The 17,334-nt window shown below is 38.8% G+C and overlaps 1 protein-coding gene across 1 annotated transcript in view; it reads left to right on the top strand.

Annotated features, from left to right (window-relative positions):
* The window catches only part of LOC124056320 (voltage-dependent calcium channel subunit alpha-2/delta-2-like), a 34,065-nt gene that overhangs the window by 4,501 nt on the left and 12,230 nt on the right, over positions 1–17,334 (top strand). Inside the window, exons 2-12 of the mRNA XM_046383641.1 lie at positions 3,213–3,294; positions 8,359–8,475; positions 8,700–8,759; positions 13,131–13,175; positions 13,352–13,487; positions 13,595–13,726; positions 13,839–13,896; positions 14,007–14,057; positions 16,010–16,109; positions 16,959–17,120; positions 17,221–17,331. Of these exons, the coding sequence (XP_046239597.1) occupies positions 3,213–3,294; positions 8,359–8,475; positions 8,700–8,759; positions 13,131–13,175; positions 13,352–13,487; positions 13,595–13,726; positions 13,839–13,896; positions 14,007–14,057; positions 16,010–16,109; positions 16,959–17,120; positions 17,221–17,331 (1,054 nt within the window). The remainder of the gene's footprint in view (positions 1–3,212; positions 3,295–8,358; positions 8,476–8,699; positions 8,760–13,130; positions 13,176–13,351; positions 13,488–13,594; positions 13,727–13,838; positions 13,897–14,006; positions 14,058–16,009; positions 16,110–16,958; positions 17,121–17,220; positions 17,332–17,334) is intronic.

Below are 17,334 nucleotides of genomic sequence, written 5' to 3'. Positions count from 1 at the left end.
CATTTGATCAGACACAGTGGTCCTGGTTTCAGGGCTGCAGTAATCACATTAACACGCTGACCTGTGACAAATCTGTAGAAAATGAAGCCTTCTCACAACCAGAATGTGTTTTTTAAAGGGTTTGTCAAAAAATACGTGTTTGGTGGTTGTTGCTACTTTCACAGTTTTCAATAGCTGCTGCTCCTTTCCAGTTTTTCTGCTGCCTCGATTGCCTCAAGCTGAAAATAATTTCACTTTTAACTTGTTCTGTGCTTGTCAGCGACACTTTGTCAGGCATTTAATCATATCTTCTAAATGGCCCTTTGGAGTGATGCTGCTGGAGTTTAAAAATCCCAAACAGCTTACATCTTAGCTTTCCTGTAACTTGACACTTTTCTACAACCCAGAGGAACATTTCACATCAGAAGTGGACTGTGAAAAATCTTGCACCGTATTGAGGGCTGTCTATTCATGACCGGGTTTAAACTCTTTCCGCTTCATGTCAGCACATAATAAAATCAAAAAGCAGACAAAGGAGTAATGTTCAAATGTTGGGTTCTCATTGTGAGGCATGTCTTTTTGTGGCTCTGGACTGTTGGAGAACAGCTGGATCACATGTTCAGCCAATGAATGGAGCCAGTGATGGGAAGTGATCTTTACTGAGACTGCTTTCATTCAGTGAACCGCAGGGTCTCATGAGGATAGGCTGGCAAAGTCTGGCCATACAGGGAGTCTGTAACATAAATGCTGTTGTATTTACAACAGTCAGATTTTTCATCTTTAACGATTCTATTCACATAGCTAATAGACTTCAACATGGAACTGATGGCCTGTGAATGTATGAATGAATGCTCTTACGCTGCAGGATGCCGCTTTTGTTCTGATGTTGTGTAGGATTGTGTATGTTGCTTGGACATTGCAGTTTGAGATGAGATCATGCAGTCACTGAAAACACATTTTGGAAGTACAAATGCAGATCATCGGTATCTCCACCTTACAGCCACAACTTTTACTTTGAAGGGGCATTCTTCATGAGTAGTACCTCTCAGCCCGTGTTTAAAATCATAATGATGTTACCTAGTTGCATTTCAGGAAATCAATTCTCCCGTGCTTATTTTTTCAGAATATGACAGCTGTCTCACTGTCTATTGTCACAGACATTTTCAAAGAAGTAAAATCATGTAAACATGCCATAAATAAGAGTAGATGCATTGTATAGCTTGAAAGTGTTTATGGAAAACATAAAACAACAGAATGATGTTTGCTTTACTCTAATTTTTGTGTGTATAAATAATAATTAGTTATGAACTAATTAAAGCATTAATAAATATTCTGGTGCCTCAGTACAGGCCTCCCATCTGCTGCTCTCATCACCTCAGTCTGTGTTCATTTAGTGAACATTCAGAATCATATCTGAAGTCTTCTTCTGCAAAGTTCCCTTTTCCTGACATTGTCAGGATGATTCTAAAGATTCATCTTGAGTTTGTTTTATGTCATTTTTCCATTTGATGTTTCCTCTCTGTTACTTTTTGTTCTTAAAATAATGAAATTGATTCCCGGAGGAACAAGAAGGAAAGTCCATGTGTATAAAACAAGGACCAGTTTTACTTTGTTTGTTTGAATGTTACAGTGTCTCAAAGCTGCTGCTCTTCCTTTTTCTCTCCTTCTTTTTGTAACGGAAGCCCTTTATTGGTTTGTGCATCCTCAGTTGCTTGTTAAAGCTATTTGAGCTCCCCAGCTGATGTTTCTGTGGGTTTGGAAGGAATTAGCTGCTGGAACCACATGTGCTCGTGTGCACAGTGCTGGTGGTCGGACGCTGTGGCATTTCTGGTGCATGCTTGATGGAGGGTGTGACATTTGACAGATATTGGTGGGAGGGCTGATACTGACACTTGATTATTAAATGGTTAAGTACTTGTACCTTTTAAAATTTTCCATTTATAGCGTTAGTTTGTTTGTAAAAAAAAAAAAAACAAAACATTGATCTTGAATCTAAGTTCTCACTGAACACACTCTCCGAGCATGCATATCGCTCATTAAAAGCCGAGGACAGCAGACTGTGGGTGATGTTTGTGCTCCTGGGCAGTGAAGTTGAAATGTAACATAGGGATATGTTACATTTTTATTAGGGGTCGACCAATATGTTTTATCTGGAGCTGATACTGATTATTAGGATAGTAATGTCAAAATTTAGAATAGCCAGTGATAAAATGTTACTAAGCACCTTTATTGAAGTAGGATACAAAAGTACAATTTTGAATATCTCCATTTTCTGATACTTTATATTTCCACTTGGCTTCATTTGGGAGGCACATATTGCAATGTTTACTCCACTACATTTGAAAAATTCAGTCACTTGTTACTTAGCAGACTCAGATTATTAATACAAAATATAAATCAACTATTACAAACAGTTATGTTGTACAGAGCAGTATGTTCCAGTTTCCAGATGAGCTCGTTTATGGCCGTCTCTGAAGTAATACATATTTAAAGCAATTTACTTTACTGGTTGATAATCCCTTTATCCATTGTTTTTATAATAATGATTATTTAACTGTCACCATATTAAACATTCACCACCTCATCACCTCTGGAGCCACATGTGTCTCCTTCACTGAGATGCCTCCCTTGTTGTAACTCTTTTCATTCACAACACAGCAGTTGTTGTTGTTTATCCTGGCTCATTTGTTTCTCTGTTTTGGGGCCATTGCAAAAAAATTCCAGTTGCATCAAGTGATCTTGGCTGCCACAACAGGATTTACGTATTCATATAATAATGATGCTGTGTGGCAAATTCTAATGTATTTTTTGCTTTGGAAATATGCTTTCACAGAATTATAACAATGAGTCAATAAAGCTCATTAGACAGCGTTAGATAAGCTTCTTTTCTACGCCTGACTTCATTCGGTGAAAGTTGCATCATATGTGAAAATGCTGAATTGGTGTCATCAGTGCTAATAAGTCAATAATGGAAATATTCTTTCTTGAAAAGATATTGATGGTATCAGAAAAGTGCATCTTTTCAGAGTAATGTCTTTTTGAAGATATCAGTGTGTTTTGTTTAATGAAGCACATTTTGATAATTTGTGTTTTAAGCCATGCACAGGTAGGAGCTGCTGTTGCAGGATCACTGCCTACTTCTTTGAAATACTACGCGAGAAATACACACACACACACACCTTTTTTCATTTGTTTGTGCTGTGTGACAGTCAGCCTGTGATGTCTATCCGCAGGATAATGCACTGGGCCAGGCGTATCGAGCAGGAGATTGACAGAGTCTTTCAGCACATCACTGGAGCTCAGCAGTTGAAAGGGGTGAGTGTGTAGCTCCCTTTTTCCGATACAGGTCTTACTCATTATAGTGCTGCTTAAACTCAATAAGAAGTGCATCGGGCAGAGAGTTCAGTGACCAAAAAGCACTGTAAATCCATTAAGTCTCAGAGCTAAAGCAAAGTAGGTGCATGACACAAGAAAACAATTACGGTCTGCCTTTCAGAAACCTCTTTCCTTCTTTTCTCATCATTTTGCGAGACTTCTCGCGGAGCAAGCAACGGCCAGTAACACAATGTTTGTGTTAACTCTGGACAGATAGTTTTTTATATTTATCTGTTTCCAGATTGTGTGCTTTATTTTTTAGATGTCATAGCCAAATTTTGCTGGCACTTTGTGTATTGTTTGCAGTCATTATCAGTCTTGCACACACTGAACAGTTCTTACAAAGAGACGCTTGAACGTACGCCCACAGAGGTTAGATTTAGAATATCTCAGATTATGTTTCATGATGTCATGATCTTAATAACACCTACATTCATGAATACTAATTCAAATCTTTCATAAGCCTTTCATGTGATGCATGTTTTATGTGTTACTAGTCATGATTGTTGCAATAGTTTGCATTCAAGCGCATGCCAGGTATGTTTCATCAGGCTCTCACATGCTCTTTGATGCTTTTTTTATATCACATCCATTAGGTAATCTGATTCATGGCTCTCTGCAGTAACCTAGCATCCAAACTTGGAGACACTAATGTCTTCTGTAAAAAGCAGCTGCAGTGAAAACTGCCTGTGAGATGTGTGTGTTCTCCCGGAGATTCGGAGAGGATTTGATATTGGGGAAGTTCTATATTTTCTATATTTTTCTCACTGTCAGCAAAGTTTATGAAATGCAAAAATGAACATTGTTTTCACACTTGTGTAACTACGTGACAACATGCTCATTCTGGCTGTGGCCATTCATTCCCACTGAAGATGTAAAGACTTAGAAACAGACCTGAAATCCATATTTTAATTTCTGAAAAAGGATGACTAATTTGCTGGAGATGGACCCTTTAGTTTTTTAGAAAATATTTTTCAAACAGGAGTGAATAGTGCATTCTATTAAGTATTTAAGGACTGTGTATGTGGGAATGAGACAAAATAAACTACAGTGCCCTACAGTGTTCATTCTCAACGGCAAAAGTGAATAAACTCTATCAGTCAGGCTGCACAAGCAAAACTTGCTTAAAGGATGGATCCATTGTTTGTTTTGATCTTTTTATGGGAGTTGCTGACAATTACATTTACAAATAACTTTTTACTACTGTGAGCAGCACAAAATCCCATTCACCTCTGTTAAATTGGAGAAATCCAAGAGGGATTTTCAAAATCTGGCCGCCTGACCTTGAGAAAATATGTTTTTTTCTTTTGTAATTTTGTTGAACTGACTCTTTAAGGACAAAAGAGAAATCTGACAATATTGCAGTTAAAATCAGCATTCATGTAGCACCCTTTTTTTTTTTTCAAAGAATTTCCCTTCGGGGATAAATAAAGGAACTCTGATTCTGATTCTGATTTTTTGGTATGTATCCAGTTTCTAAATTGTTTTGTAGGACATAATTTTAAAGCAGAAACACTCATTATTAGGTGATCTAAAGAAAATTAATAAGTAGTTATTTTTATAATCAGTTGAGTGTGTAAGTAATATTTGACAAACATTTGCTGTTCCTGCATCCCTGATTGTGAGGATTTGATGCTTTATTTTGTATAATATTAAAATAAATATTTTTGAATTTTGGACTAATGCTCTCATTCACACTGCAGGCAAATGTCTGATTTGCAACGGATTTTTTCACAGTGACCTGATTTCATCATTTACCTGCTGTGTCCAGTAAATCGTCAAGGTTATTTTGCACCCTCGCTGTAGCAGGTTGCTTGGAATGAGGGGTTGTTCCTAAGAAAGGCCTGTGCCAAAAAACAGGACCAAAGATCATCTGTAGGGGGCAAGAGAGCCCTGCTCTGTGAAGATGTGTGGAGGCGTTCCCTCAGCAGAGAGCAGCGGCACGTGTCCTTTCTGTTTGTGTCACATCAGAGCAGATGGTCAGCCTGCAGCCTGCAGTAATGCCTTGATGTGAGACTCACTCATTCATTCAATCCTCATTAATCCCTCCATGCTCCTGAAACACTGCAGATCTGTTAAAGAAATTGTTCTTCTCTGCCCGGGAAGCTCGGTGCAATCTTCTCTTGTCGAGGAAACACGTATACTTTAAATGAAATGTCATTTTCAATTCTTCAACTAATAAAAGCCACCATCTTATATTTGCATTTAATTTTGTGGCCTCTGAGATACAGGCCCACTCTTCTACAGGCTGCTTCCCTGCAGTTTGTCTGGGCTGTTTTTGATGCTACTCTTTTTTATTCAAACAGTTTCTTTTTTCTTTAAATTTTACTGGTATTTTTTTATTTAACAGAAAAAAACTTGACAGTGCTAACCTGCTAATGTTAAGCAGATATAATGTGTTCACCATCTTAGTTTATCACGTTAGCATGCTAACATTTGGCATTGCTATGATGGAGATGGTAGCAATGCCATTTATTTTGCAGGTATTTGACACATAGAAATTTCATGTGATGATGACTCTTGATTGAAAATCAGGAGGTCAAGTGGTATGCTGTATACTGTGTCTTGGTATACTGTATCTTGAGGAGAACATGGATATCTGTACCAAATTTCTTGGCAATCCGTCCAGTTGTTGTCAGGATATTTTTCTCAAAATGTCAGCCGCAGGGTGGAGCTAGAGGAAAAGACAAGGGGTCACCGACCATCTGGATGCTCAGAAAATTCACTTAATAAGGGCACCTTTTGACTCGCTGGCTGTGCCACATAAAAAGTCAAGATCACTAAAGTGCATAGGATTTGTCCTCTGAGGCTCATGAATATCTGAGCGAAATTTCATAGTAATCTATTAAATAGTTGTTGAGATATTTCAAGCTGGACCAGACAGACTAACTAACAGCCATGCAGCTTGTTTAACTAATAAAGATGAGGCTTAATATCTGCCTGATAATGATCTGCCTTTAATTAAGTGCAGACTGTGGACTGTGGAGTGGAATGAACCTGGTCTGAATGTCCTGGTCTCATTTCTTGGTCCTGCCTCATTTTTGTGAACAGTAATTTATTTTGTTAAAGACCGGTTTGCCTAGTTCCTTTCAGACGGCACAGTTCACAGAGACATCCTGTTCATTACTGCATGTTCCCATCTGTGCAGCGTGGGCCAATAAAGCATCTGGTCAGTGAGTACACAACTTGAGGGATGTCTGGTTCATTGCATGAAGTCCATTTATAGGGAGAGGGCAGTCTGCAGAATACACATGCAGGTTTGCCAAATGTGCTCATCCAGGTCACTGTCTGTCTTGTTTTCATCTTCTGACACACAAAGACCAGCAACCACTCATACACACACTCACACCTAGGGACAATGTAGAGTAGCCAGTTAACCTAACATGCATGTTTCTGGGAAACAGAAAGCTGGAGAACCTGGAAAAAACCCACACAGGCACAGGTAGAACATGCAAACTCCACACAGAAGTGCCCAGACTGGGATTCAAACCTGGAACCCTCTTGCTATGACGCAGTAGGGCTAACCGCTGCACCACCTGTAGTTTGATATTTCAGATGAATTTGTTGATGATTTGTTGTTGAAGCGGTCTTAAATGTAGGTTCCTGCCAGCTAAAGCAAGCTCAAATTCCTCTTTGTTCTCTTTGTGAATAGATGTGTGCAAACTGGCAGTATTTCATGCCAAAATGTACTAAACTTTCTCTACAACAACTCTACAGCTGATTTTTATTATTTGAAGCCATTAGGAAACAAACTTGGGAAAAATAGTGTTTTCCTGCACTAATTTTGTCCCTGCAGGAAAATACACTGAGAAAAGTAACAAGGCACTGAGTGAGGATTAAGCATGTCTGCTTAATATATAGTATTCTAATTAAAAAGGCACAGCTATGTGAAATTCTCTTCGTATGTTGATGAGAGAAGTAAAACAGGAAAAGAAAAAATTAGTTTGAAACTAAAAAAACTCAGATATTTACTCATGCAGTTCAAATGTGTCTACGCTCTGATGTCATTCCCAGATGTCTCCCGTTGACCCACAAATATCTCTGGTGTATGAAATCATACTTTGTGAGGGTGTTAAAAGGCCCTGAAGTTTACTGTGATGTGTTTCCATATGAGGTCTAATTTAACTTCAGGTCCTCTGGAGAAGAGCATTAAGAGCAGAATCTGGGTGGAAAATCTGGTTTATTCAGTTTGCAACAGACTTTGGAGTGCAGTCAGAGTGCAGTGAAAAGGGCAAACAGTTCTTTTACCTTTTCACAGAGTGCATCACTCAGTACACTGTGACTCAGCTGTATGCGTTAAAATAGATCTGGTTTGATTTGGCCTGAATAGTCTGTAAGCTTCCCATTTATTTTATAAATACTTGAGTAAAATAATTAGTAGAAAAAAAAAAAGTTGAATGTTGTCGAATATTGTGTGTCAAATATTAAGTATGTATCCTTAATATGAGCTGTTGGCTAAGAGAATAAATGTCACACAGTGTCTCATTTTGGTGTGAAATTTGATTTATTTTTCAGTGAAAAATCTTTCAAAGACAACAGAAGTTTTATGTGAGTAGACAGCATGAAAGGATCCACATTTAGATTTGAATTGAGCACAAGAACACAACAAGTGACTTTTTCCCCTGTGTCCTCTGCATTTAAATAGAAAAGGGAGTTTGCTTTTGCAAATTCCTGAGCTTTGAATTGCTTTATAAGGTTGTGTCTGATTTCAGGGTTGCTCTGAGATGTTGAGAGTCAGACATCTCGGCATCCATTTCCTTCCGTGTGTCAATGTTGCCTTGAAAATTATTTGTCTCACAAACCAAACAGCACCACACGGATCCTGCCAAATCAAACAATCAACTGCACTAATGGTAACACAGATTTATGTAAAGTCAGCACGGACAATATGTCGAAGGTTGCAAATTGTAAATAGTATTAGGTCAGCAGAAAGAGACTTAATAGTATGACTGTGCAGCTGTTATTGCTCTTAAGTTCTTAACTTTGTGCATTAAAAATTTACAGATATACAATGAAGAGAGACGACGGTTTAGTCTGGTGAGGAATCAGCCTCGCAAGATAGTGGAGAAAGTGGCCTCAGATATAGAGAAACTTCTGGCCAAGAAGCGCAAAGCACTTGATGTAAGTATTGTGTTTCTGACTGACAGGAAACACCTGGCTGGCTATTGTAGCTTACTTATTATTATTGCTTGTATTATTTTTATGTGATACTGCCAGTAAAACGGTGTCCATCCCAGACAAATCCATGTGTTTGTCAGTGTTCTCTCCCACTTATTCAGAGAAATCAGACATGACATTGTACTTGTTCCTCTAATGTGTTCCATTTCTCTGTTTTTAACATTTAGAGGTTGGCCAGTGAAGCAGAGCGGCTCCAGCGAGAGCATCTTTGGCAGGATGGAATCAAGGTAAAATGTAAAATCTTTTAGTTAAACAAGACATTTATACATTTTTGTCTGATTGAGTGGCAGAGTTAATATTACAAGTACTAAACTAGTATTATTGAGAACTTTTGGTATACTGTATCTAATCAGTACGGGGGGGGGGGGGGGGGAGTGAGAGAAAGAGCACACAAGTAGAGATGTAACAGCAATAATACCAGAAGTATTGGAACTGTAGACAATGATAATGATGAAGTATACAGAAGGTACTATGGTGATTATGATAACAACAGTAGCAAGAATAATAACAGTAGTAGCTGTACGGAGTAGTAAGAGAATTAAAATAAATTATGACTAAACAGTAGTTGTTTTCTGGCCATGTCTGTGGCACTATTCTGACTCTCAATGGCTCTGTTCTCCTGCTAGTGCAGGATGAGCCTTAAAGTCCATCAAATCTGTCAGGTCATTTCAAGCCAATACATGTGAGGTCATTTTACATCTCCTGAGTCCCGAGTCCTGCTCTGCTCCACTTTGGAAATCCGTAACCGCCCCCCCCCCCCCCCCCCCCCCCCCCCCACAGGCAAAGCTCAACATGACCCAATCTGTCACCTGCAGTTATCCCTGAATCATTTCCGGACCAGACTCAATCCAGTAATATAAGGCCTGACCTGAACCATAATTAAATATAGGCTCAGAGCTGCTGTTGGACAGTAAAGGCAGCAGCTCAGGGTGCAGAATGATGCACAATGTCAAGAGGGTATAAATAAATAAAAATACACAGAGAGCGCAGATTGTGGAGGCAGAAACACCCTCCAGGTTTCTGTGGATTATGACCACTTGTTCTTCCTTCTGCTCAGAACTCAGTGCAGAAGGTCACACTCAGACCTACAAAATCCTACTCACCCTTCACACAGCTGGCACAGCATGGATGCCTTCGTTAATCATTTTTGAGACACTAATGATAGCTGGCCTTGTGTGTTTTTTCAAACACTAACTAGAAAAACATATTACCGCTGGATAGATAGAGACAGATATTCTCCAAACAGACTCGTATGGGGCTTATCTGTTCAGATAAACAGAGGAGGAGGAGAATCACAGAGTTTAAATGTTTTATTAATTGTTTGCACAAATGTAATTCGGCCTCTCCACCTCTCTTTCCCCTGCTGTTGTGTTTAAAGGGGTCATGTGATTGGTCATAACTGGAACTATGTCCGACTACACTTGCTGATGTATTTTCCATCTCGTCCATGTTGCACAGAGTTGTTAGTGGCGACATCTGTGATCATCAAAATTGCAAAGACTTTTGCTGGTCATGTCTATCTGTGCTTCTGCCTGTAGATTTCTACAGGCACAAATGGTTACCTGCTAAAATATAGCAGCAGGTCCCTCGTCTTTTTGTAATGATGCGTCTTTGAACTGCCATGGATTTGAACTCAAGATGATCTACAGTAACGCAGTTTCAGTGAAAAAATGTCATGGAGGTGGAAAGGCAGTTTAAATTTTAGTTTTGTTTGAATTATAGTTTTAAATTAGTGAATGTGGGGTCCTGTCAGAGGCTCCATGTTCAAACTTGCTCACAGTAATAGATGAGCTACAGTTGAAGTGTATTTCCGTGTTTAATTGACCTATCAGCTTATAGTCAAAAGTGCAAAAATGAAATATTTCCTCACGTAATGGAAATGCTTCACAGTTCAATTTAACCCAGATGGTTATGTCTCTGAGCTCTGTGGCTGTGAATGGGATGACCTGAGAAAGAGGGAACATTTACACCAGTCAGCTGACAGAAACAGGCGACTGAGTGCACCCAGCTGTGCAGTTCTGTTGAGCCCTACACACGTTGGCATTCCACTTTTCCACTTCGTCTGCTTCATTTGGCCAACAGAATGAGATGGGGTTAACCTCATCCTCTCACGCAGGCTCTCACACCCTCCTCTGAGGCACTGAATCGCTCTTCCTGTGTCACTTTAAAAGACATTGGTGGTTTTGCATGATTTAGCCCATTCATTGACTTTTCAACACTGTCAGCCATTTTCTAAGTCATTGCATGAGCTCTTAGATTTACTTATTATTGATTTCCTATCTTTGAGGGAGCCACTGTTTTCTGGTATCAATATGATAAGAAAATTAACCTGAAATTTCTTAGGAGTTGCAGACTTTCAAAAATGACACTTTGGCATCATAAATTCTATCTGGCATGTCCTACTCCTCTCCCCCCCAAAAAAATAATCTAAAAAATGAAAAATGTTCTTTGTATCTAAATCCCGAACTGCTTATTCAATGTTCTCTGCAAAACAAATGGACTTCATAGCTGTGCATGTGTCAACACCAATCACAATACGCAACATTGATGGCTAAGAAACAGTTCATCATATAAAATAATAGGTGACAGGAGCCAGTTAGCTTCAGAGATAACAAAATGTGCCTACAAGTACTTTAAATAGTCATTAATATAACTTGTTCTCCCAGCCAAGAAATAGTCCCACTATAAAACAGTTTTAGGTTTTCGAAAATGTTTTGTATGTATTTTGTATGAATTTTGTTATCTTTGAAAAGAATCTTAGCTATGCTAAGCTAAGCTAACAGTTTCATGGCTGTAGTTGTGCTGGTCCTACTTTCAGCACAAAGGTGAACTACTGCTTTTCCCCAAAATATCAAACTGTTCTCCTGATTTTAATAACAAGTCTCTGTGCAGTTATATTTAGGAATGGATGGACAGTTTGATGAAAAAAAGCAAATTTAAGAGACAATTTGAGATTACAAAGTAAAAAGGAAATATTTCAATGGGTGGGTGAAAAAAAGTCATTTTTATTTTGTTGTTAGCCATTAACTTTATGTAGAACAAAAAGTCTGCACCTGGACAGAGTACAGTGTGATCATTCTAATCTAATGATCTTGTAGTTCCTCTTCAGAAAAAGGCGAGAGTTTGGGTGCATTTTGGATTTAATGACTTAACATTTTGCTTTTATTAGCTCATCAAGACAAGTTTGCTTAACTCTCAGTATGCCATTTGTGGCTCATTGGGCAAAGGACAGGAGTCAGTGGTCTGGCACGCAGTGGACTGGAGTAAGAACCAGATTTATAATAGCCCCGGTTTTTATTAAATAGAGAATCAGATTGAATCCAGAACTGATCTTGAATTGAATCATGAGATTCCTATGCGTAAACCTTTCTCGTAGAATCAGTCAATGCATTTTTATCCGCAGAGGATTGAAACTCTGATGACAGGCTCAGATCTAAAGAAGTTTTATAAAGAGAAATTAACAGACGACGAGCACTGTCATTTCTTTGGACTGACTGATGAAAACGCTGATAATGGCTGTCTATGTTGTCAGAGCTGTACTCCTCTGAGGACAGGAGAGCCGTATTACTAACAGCAAGAAAACAAACAGCAAAGACTTGTCATATTTAGGTGACTTGTAAAATAGTTTGAGGTCCTCTTTGGAGATGACATTTGGTTATCAGAACAGGCCCAAAATAGAAATATAGTAGCCTCCAAGTAGATGTCATACTTATTCTGAGGTATATTAGGACTCTTCAAAAACTAAAAACTAAGACTAACAGATGGCGATGCTCTACCAAGCCTGACAGGCTGTCTACTGATTCATAATGTGACAGTAGTGAGAAAAAGACTCAATACTCAGAAAACAAAAGCAAGCATTTGTTGCTTACAGCTTCACAAAAGGGAGGATTTGCTGCCTCGTGTTTTTCTCACTTTTGATGCGCATTTGTTATTACTGTTTCCATTACAGAGATGAAACGATTCATCAACAGCATAAATTTGATAGATTAACCATATCAGTCGTGCCTTTTATGTGATGTTTGTTTGGGTCTGTCACACTGTCAGTCAGCTTGGTTTTTAGGAGAAATTGAGCTATGATGCATGATTGTAACCCCTCTCAGTGTTGCTGTGGAGATTCAAGTCATGTGTCCGTGTCTCTCGAAAAGGGGCAGGTGGCTGCGAAGACTTCGTTATCACTACTATAAATAGTAGTTTATGATACTGTTATAAGCCCGTAGTGTCTTTGGCAGTTTCACAGATTTCACTGATGAGCTGCGTAACTATTTTGCAAGGAGGAGGATTTAGGATTGTAATAAAATGTATTCTGTCACTATATTTGCTGGTGGAATCTAACTTCTGTGTTCCTTTAACCCATCACAGAGTTTGACCACAACTATTGACGTAATTTTATTTTTTCTTTGAAAAAGCCTTGGTTACCCAGAACCAAAAGGTGCATTTTGCCAATTTTAAGCTAAATATTAATGAAAGAAGTAGCCTACGAAAAATGTTTTGTTCTGGGTTAATTGATAGTAGGAATTAATTATGAATAATCCAGATAATCTTATTGTCACGATTGTCATCACTGCTCCCTCCTCATATCCGCATCTGTTTTCTTTCAGGAGCTGGACATGGCTTATTATGACTCAAAGGCAGAGCTGGATTATGTGAGTAAGGGACAAACAAACTGATCCGTCTGCTTTGTTTATGTTATCTGAGGCTGTTCAACAGAGGAAAGATTAGTTGATGTGACTTTAAAAAGTGTCAAAATGCAGTTTAGCTAACAGGTAAAGTTGTTGTTACAAAAGTTCTGATGAAAAGATGCTTTCACCTGTTCTCGTAGTACTCCATGGACGGAGAAGGAGAGGTGGAAAATCCCTCGCACATCAAGCTGGAGTTTGTGTATGATCCAAACTTCAAAAATAATGTCAACTATTCCTACACAGCTGTTCAGATTCCCACAGATATTTATAAAGGAGGCAAGTGAAGTTCTCATTGTATTGTTTATTACACAACAGCTTGTGATTCCATTTATTTTACATATTTGAAGGAGCATGTCTGAGAAGTTTTACTCTTTGTCCATCAGCTCCAGTCATTCTGAATGAGCTGAATTGGACGCAGGCACTGGAGAAAGTGTTCATGGAGAACAGTCAGGAGGATCCATCACTGCTGTGGCAGGCGTTCGGGAGCGCAACGGGCGTCACCCGCTATTACCCAGGTACATTTCTGACAACCATTCATGTGCTTCCTAACCTAATATTAAAAATGAAAGTGTCATTTTAAAAGACGTACATTAACGGTTGGAAGGAAACATCTTTTAATTTTTCCAGCGACACCTTGGAAAGCTCCTGATAAAATTGACTTGTATGACGTTAGGAGGAGGCCCTGGTACAGTATGATGCTTAAAACATCTGCTCATTGTATATTTATTATACAGTTGTTCGTATTACAGGTGCAGTAGATTTACAGCACTGCATCTTCTCTTGTCGTTGTCACAGGTACATCCAGGGAGCCTCATCTCCCAAGGATATGGTCATTCTTGTTGATGTGTAAGTTATTAGTAACCTCACACAATATAAAGATGCTTCTGAATCTTTTGGGTGCAGTTAGCACTGGCATAGATATGAATGTTGCAAAGGTATATGTGCGTAGCAAAACTTTAATTTACGTTGCAGTTTCACATAATTATATGGTGCTGAAATCCATCTGTGAAGTTCTCCTCAGTCTTTCTTGAGTTTCTTTCTCACTCTTGAGTGAAGTGAGGAGACTCTCTGTGGTCTTATTTCACAGAAGGGAGCAGCTCCTTTGTTTGTATCTTCCTATAGGTAAGCAAAACTAGGGGAAGAAACTTGACTAAAGTTGTATTGTAGCACTGACTCTGTGCTAAAACCAGCTGAGAGTGCATCTCATGTTGCTTATCATGTGTTTTATCAACAGTGTGAAGGTTAAGTTTGAGATTATTGAGACACCAGAGCAAAATCGAAATGTCTATAAGATGTGTCTTTGTAGTCTAACTAAGGAAACGGCCCAGCATTTAGTTGATATATTTTGATGAGACGTGAGTTTTATCGAAGACCTCAGCAGAGTCAGATGAGGAGATTGATGCCACTGTTATGTGTTTATGTGTGGATTAAATGAAGGAGACAGTGTGTTATGGGGCTTTAGGTGTGCCTGAACGTGGATTTTGTTATCTCTGGACTGAGCCAGACTAACTGTTTAATTTCTCTTTCTGGTCTGAATGCTAAGCTAACCTAACCATCTGCAGGCAGAAGAGCAGCATTGATCTTTTCATCTAACTCTCATGAAATGTTGAACTATTGCTTAAGCTTAAACACGATCAGACCGAGTTTTATTACCCTTTTCTGTGGTAGTTCAGATAGTAGAATGTGTTTTGTATTTAAACTCATGGTCGAGTACAGCAGCCTAATGTGTCGGTCTGTGTGGGTTGTAGGCCCATGGTTGCATTTTATTGAGGTGACAATGGATTTCTGGAATCCTATTACTGAGCTGGATAAGGAAAACAGGAGAGTAGCCCTCATGAATGACCTTTCATCAATATAAAACATGTTTGTTCGTGAACGTACATCATGAGGCAGCCGTGCATTTAAGCACAAATACGAAACAATGAGTAATGGACAATGGAAGCTTCCCAACCTTGTGTGTTCTTTTGTATTATTATAATTTGAGTGAATTGTTTTTCACCAATAGTGAAGAAATGTGGCTGAATAAACTACTAATAAACCAGAAGGTCATAGACTCTGCATTTATACATTCAGACTATATTTATAGTCGTAGGGGTACATTTATTAGATAGTATTTGTCCACACATTTTTGTGATTGCATTCAGACTTTTTGTGTTTGCAGTTGTAGTAGCACTTTATGTTTGGGTTATTGCTAACAGTAACTGCAGGTTGACGGAATAGAAATACAACCAAGTAGCGGATGAAAGAGTCAGTATTTATTAATCCTTGCTGCAGGGGAAATTGTGTTTGTGATTGAACGTCTGGAGGAAGCATTTGTAAAGTGTAGAGCTCGACTTAAGATTTTAGTCGGGCTCACACAGGGAGAGAGAGCATTGTAACTAATGCAGCTAATTATACTTATTAATCAGACCTGATGGATTTTCAGTTCAATCATGAGAAGTTTAAGAGTCCTTAAAAAAATTTTCAACTTTGATTTTTTTTCATAATTCTAAGAGGATTCAACCATTCATCTTTGTTGAGTGAATATTTCCTCACATATCTTTCACTATTCAGGAAAAGGGGCACAAATGCAACCCCTGAACTAATTTGCACGAAATGTGTTTTAAATAATTCAGAATTAGGTACCATTTAGCAGCACTTTATTCATATCTACTGTGGCTGTACACCTTCAGATTTAGTACATGCTAAATTGAAGCATATAGACCTGTATGCAAAATGATCTTTTTTCTTGTGTTTGCCTGTATCCTAATGTATGTATTTGAGCATTTGATTGGGAAGATACTTGTGTGTTTCCTCAGGAGCGGTAGTGTGAGTGGACTCACCCTGAAACTGATCAAAGCATCAGTGATGGAAATGCTGGATACTTTGTCTGATGATGACTATGTCAATGTGGCCAGGGTCAGTATTTCCTACACTTACTGATTCTTCACTGGTTCGCTCCATCTTTACACACCTTTCTGTCTTTGTTTTGTTGTCCTGTTTCCTTCATTTCTATCTTTACATATAAAAGGGACAGTTCAAAATCAAAATCAAAAATTCATATCAGCTGTAGTGTAAGGCTTCTCTTGAATATAATAGAACTAGATGGTGTTCAAAGAGGCAAAAAAAAAAAAAATACATTTGAAAAACTCAACATTAATGTCTCTTTCTAGAAATCATGAGCCAGTTAACCTGGTTGGCTAAGAGGACAGACATCTCTACAGCCAATTTCTCCAAAACCCAAATTACCCTATGTAGACAAAATTATCAGGACACCTGACCCTTACACCAACAGGGAAATGAATGACATTACATTCTAACTACATTGGCAGCTCTAACAGCTTCCACTCTTCTGGGAAAGCTTTCCACAAGATTTTGCAGTGTTTCTGCGGGACTTTTTGCCCATTCATGCAGTAGAGCATTTGTGAGGTCAGACACTGATGTTGGACAGAAAGGCCTGGCTCACAGTCTCCATTCCAGTTCATCCCAAACGTGTTTGATGGGGTTGAGGTCAGGGCTCTGTGGGGGCCAGTCAAGGTCTTTCCACACCAAACCCAAAATGTTTTGTTATGCTGACACATTAAGAGTTCACCTCACAGGAAGTGAGGAGCTTTGCCAAACCCTGAATAACAGAACCTTCCCAATGCTGTTGGGTGTATAGTGTATCTAGACGGATAAACAGCACTACAGGCGAGACCAAAAAGATGTACCTTTGATTTTGTTGTGAACTGTTCCTTTAAGACCGAACTGTCTCCTGCTGTGTTTCAGTTTAACGAGAAGGCTGAGGCTGTGGTTCCCTGCTTCAAACATCTCGTCCAGGCTAACGTGCGCAACAAAAAGATCTTTAAGGATGCAGTACAACAGATGCAGGCTAAAGGCACCACTGACTACAAGTCTGGATTTCATTTTGCTTTCAACCAATTGTTAAATGTAAGTCACATCATTTACAATCACTGGGAACAGCGTTTTACTGTTTTGGCAAAGATTTCTGTTTGGTCTCATTCATTGTCTATTTAACTGTCTTTTTCAGAAGACAAATGTCCCTCGGGCCAACTGCAATAAAATAATAATGCTGTTTACTGATGGAGGAGAGGACAGAGCTCAGGATGTCTTCATGCAATATAACTGGCCCAACAAAACGGTT

This window comes from Scatophagus argus, chromosome 3, assembly GCF_020382885.2.
Source record: "Scatophagus argus isolate fScaArg1 chromosome 3, fScaArg1.pri, whole genome shotgun sequence".
Classification (NCBI taxonomy): domain Eukaryota; kingdom Metazoa; phylum Chordata; class Actinopteri; family Scatophagidae; genus Scatophagus; species Scatophagus argus.
This window is presented reverse-complemented; position numbering and strand designations above follow the sequence as displayed.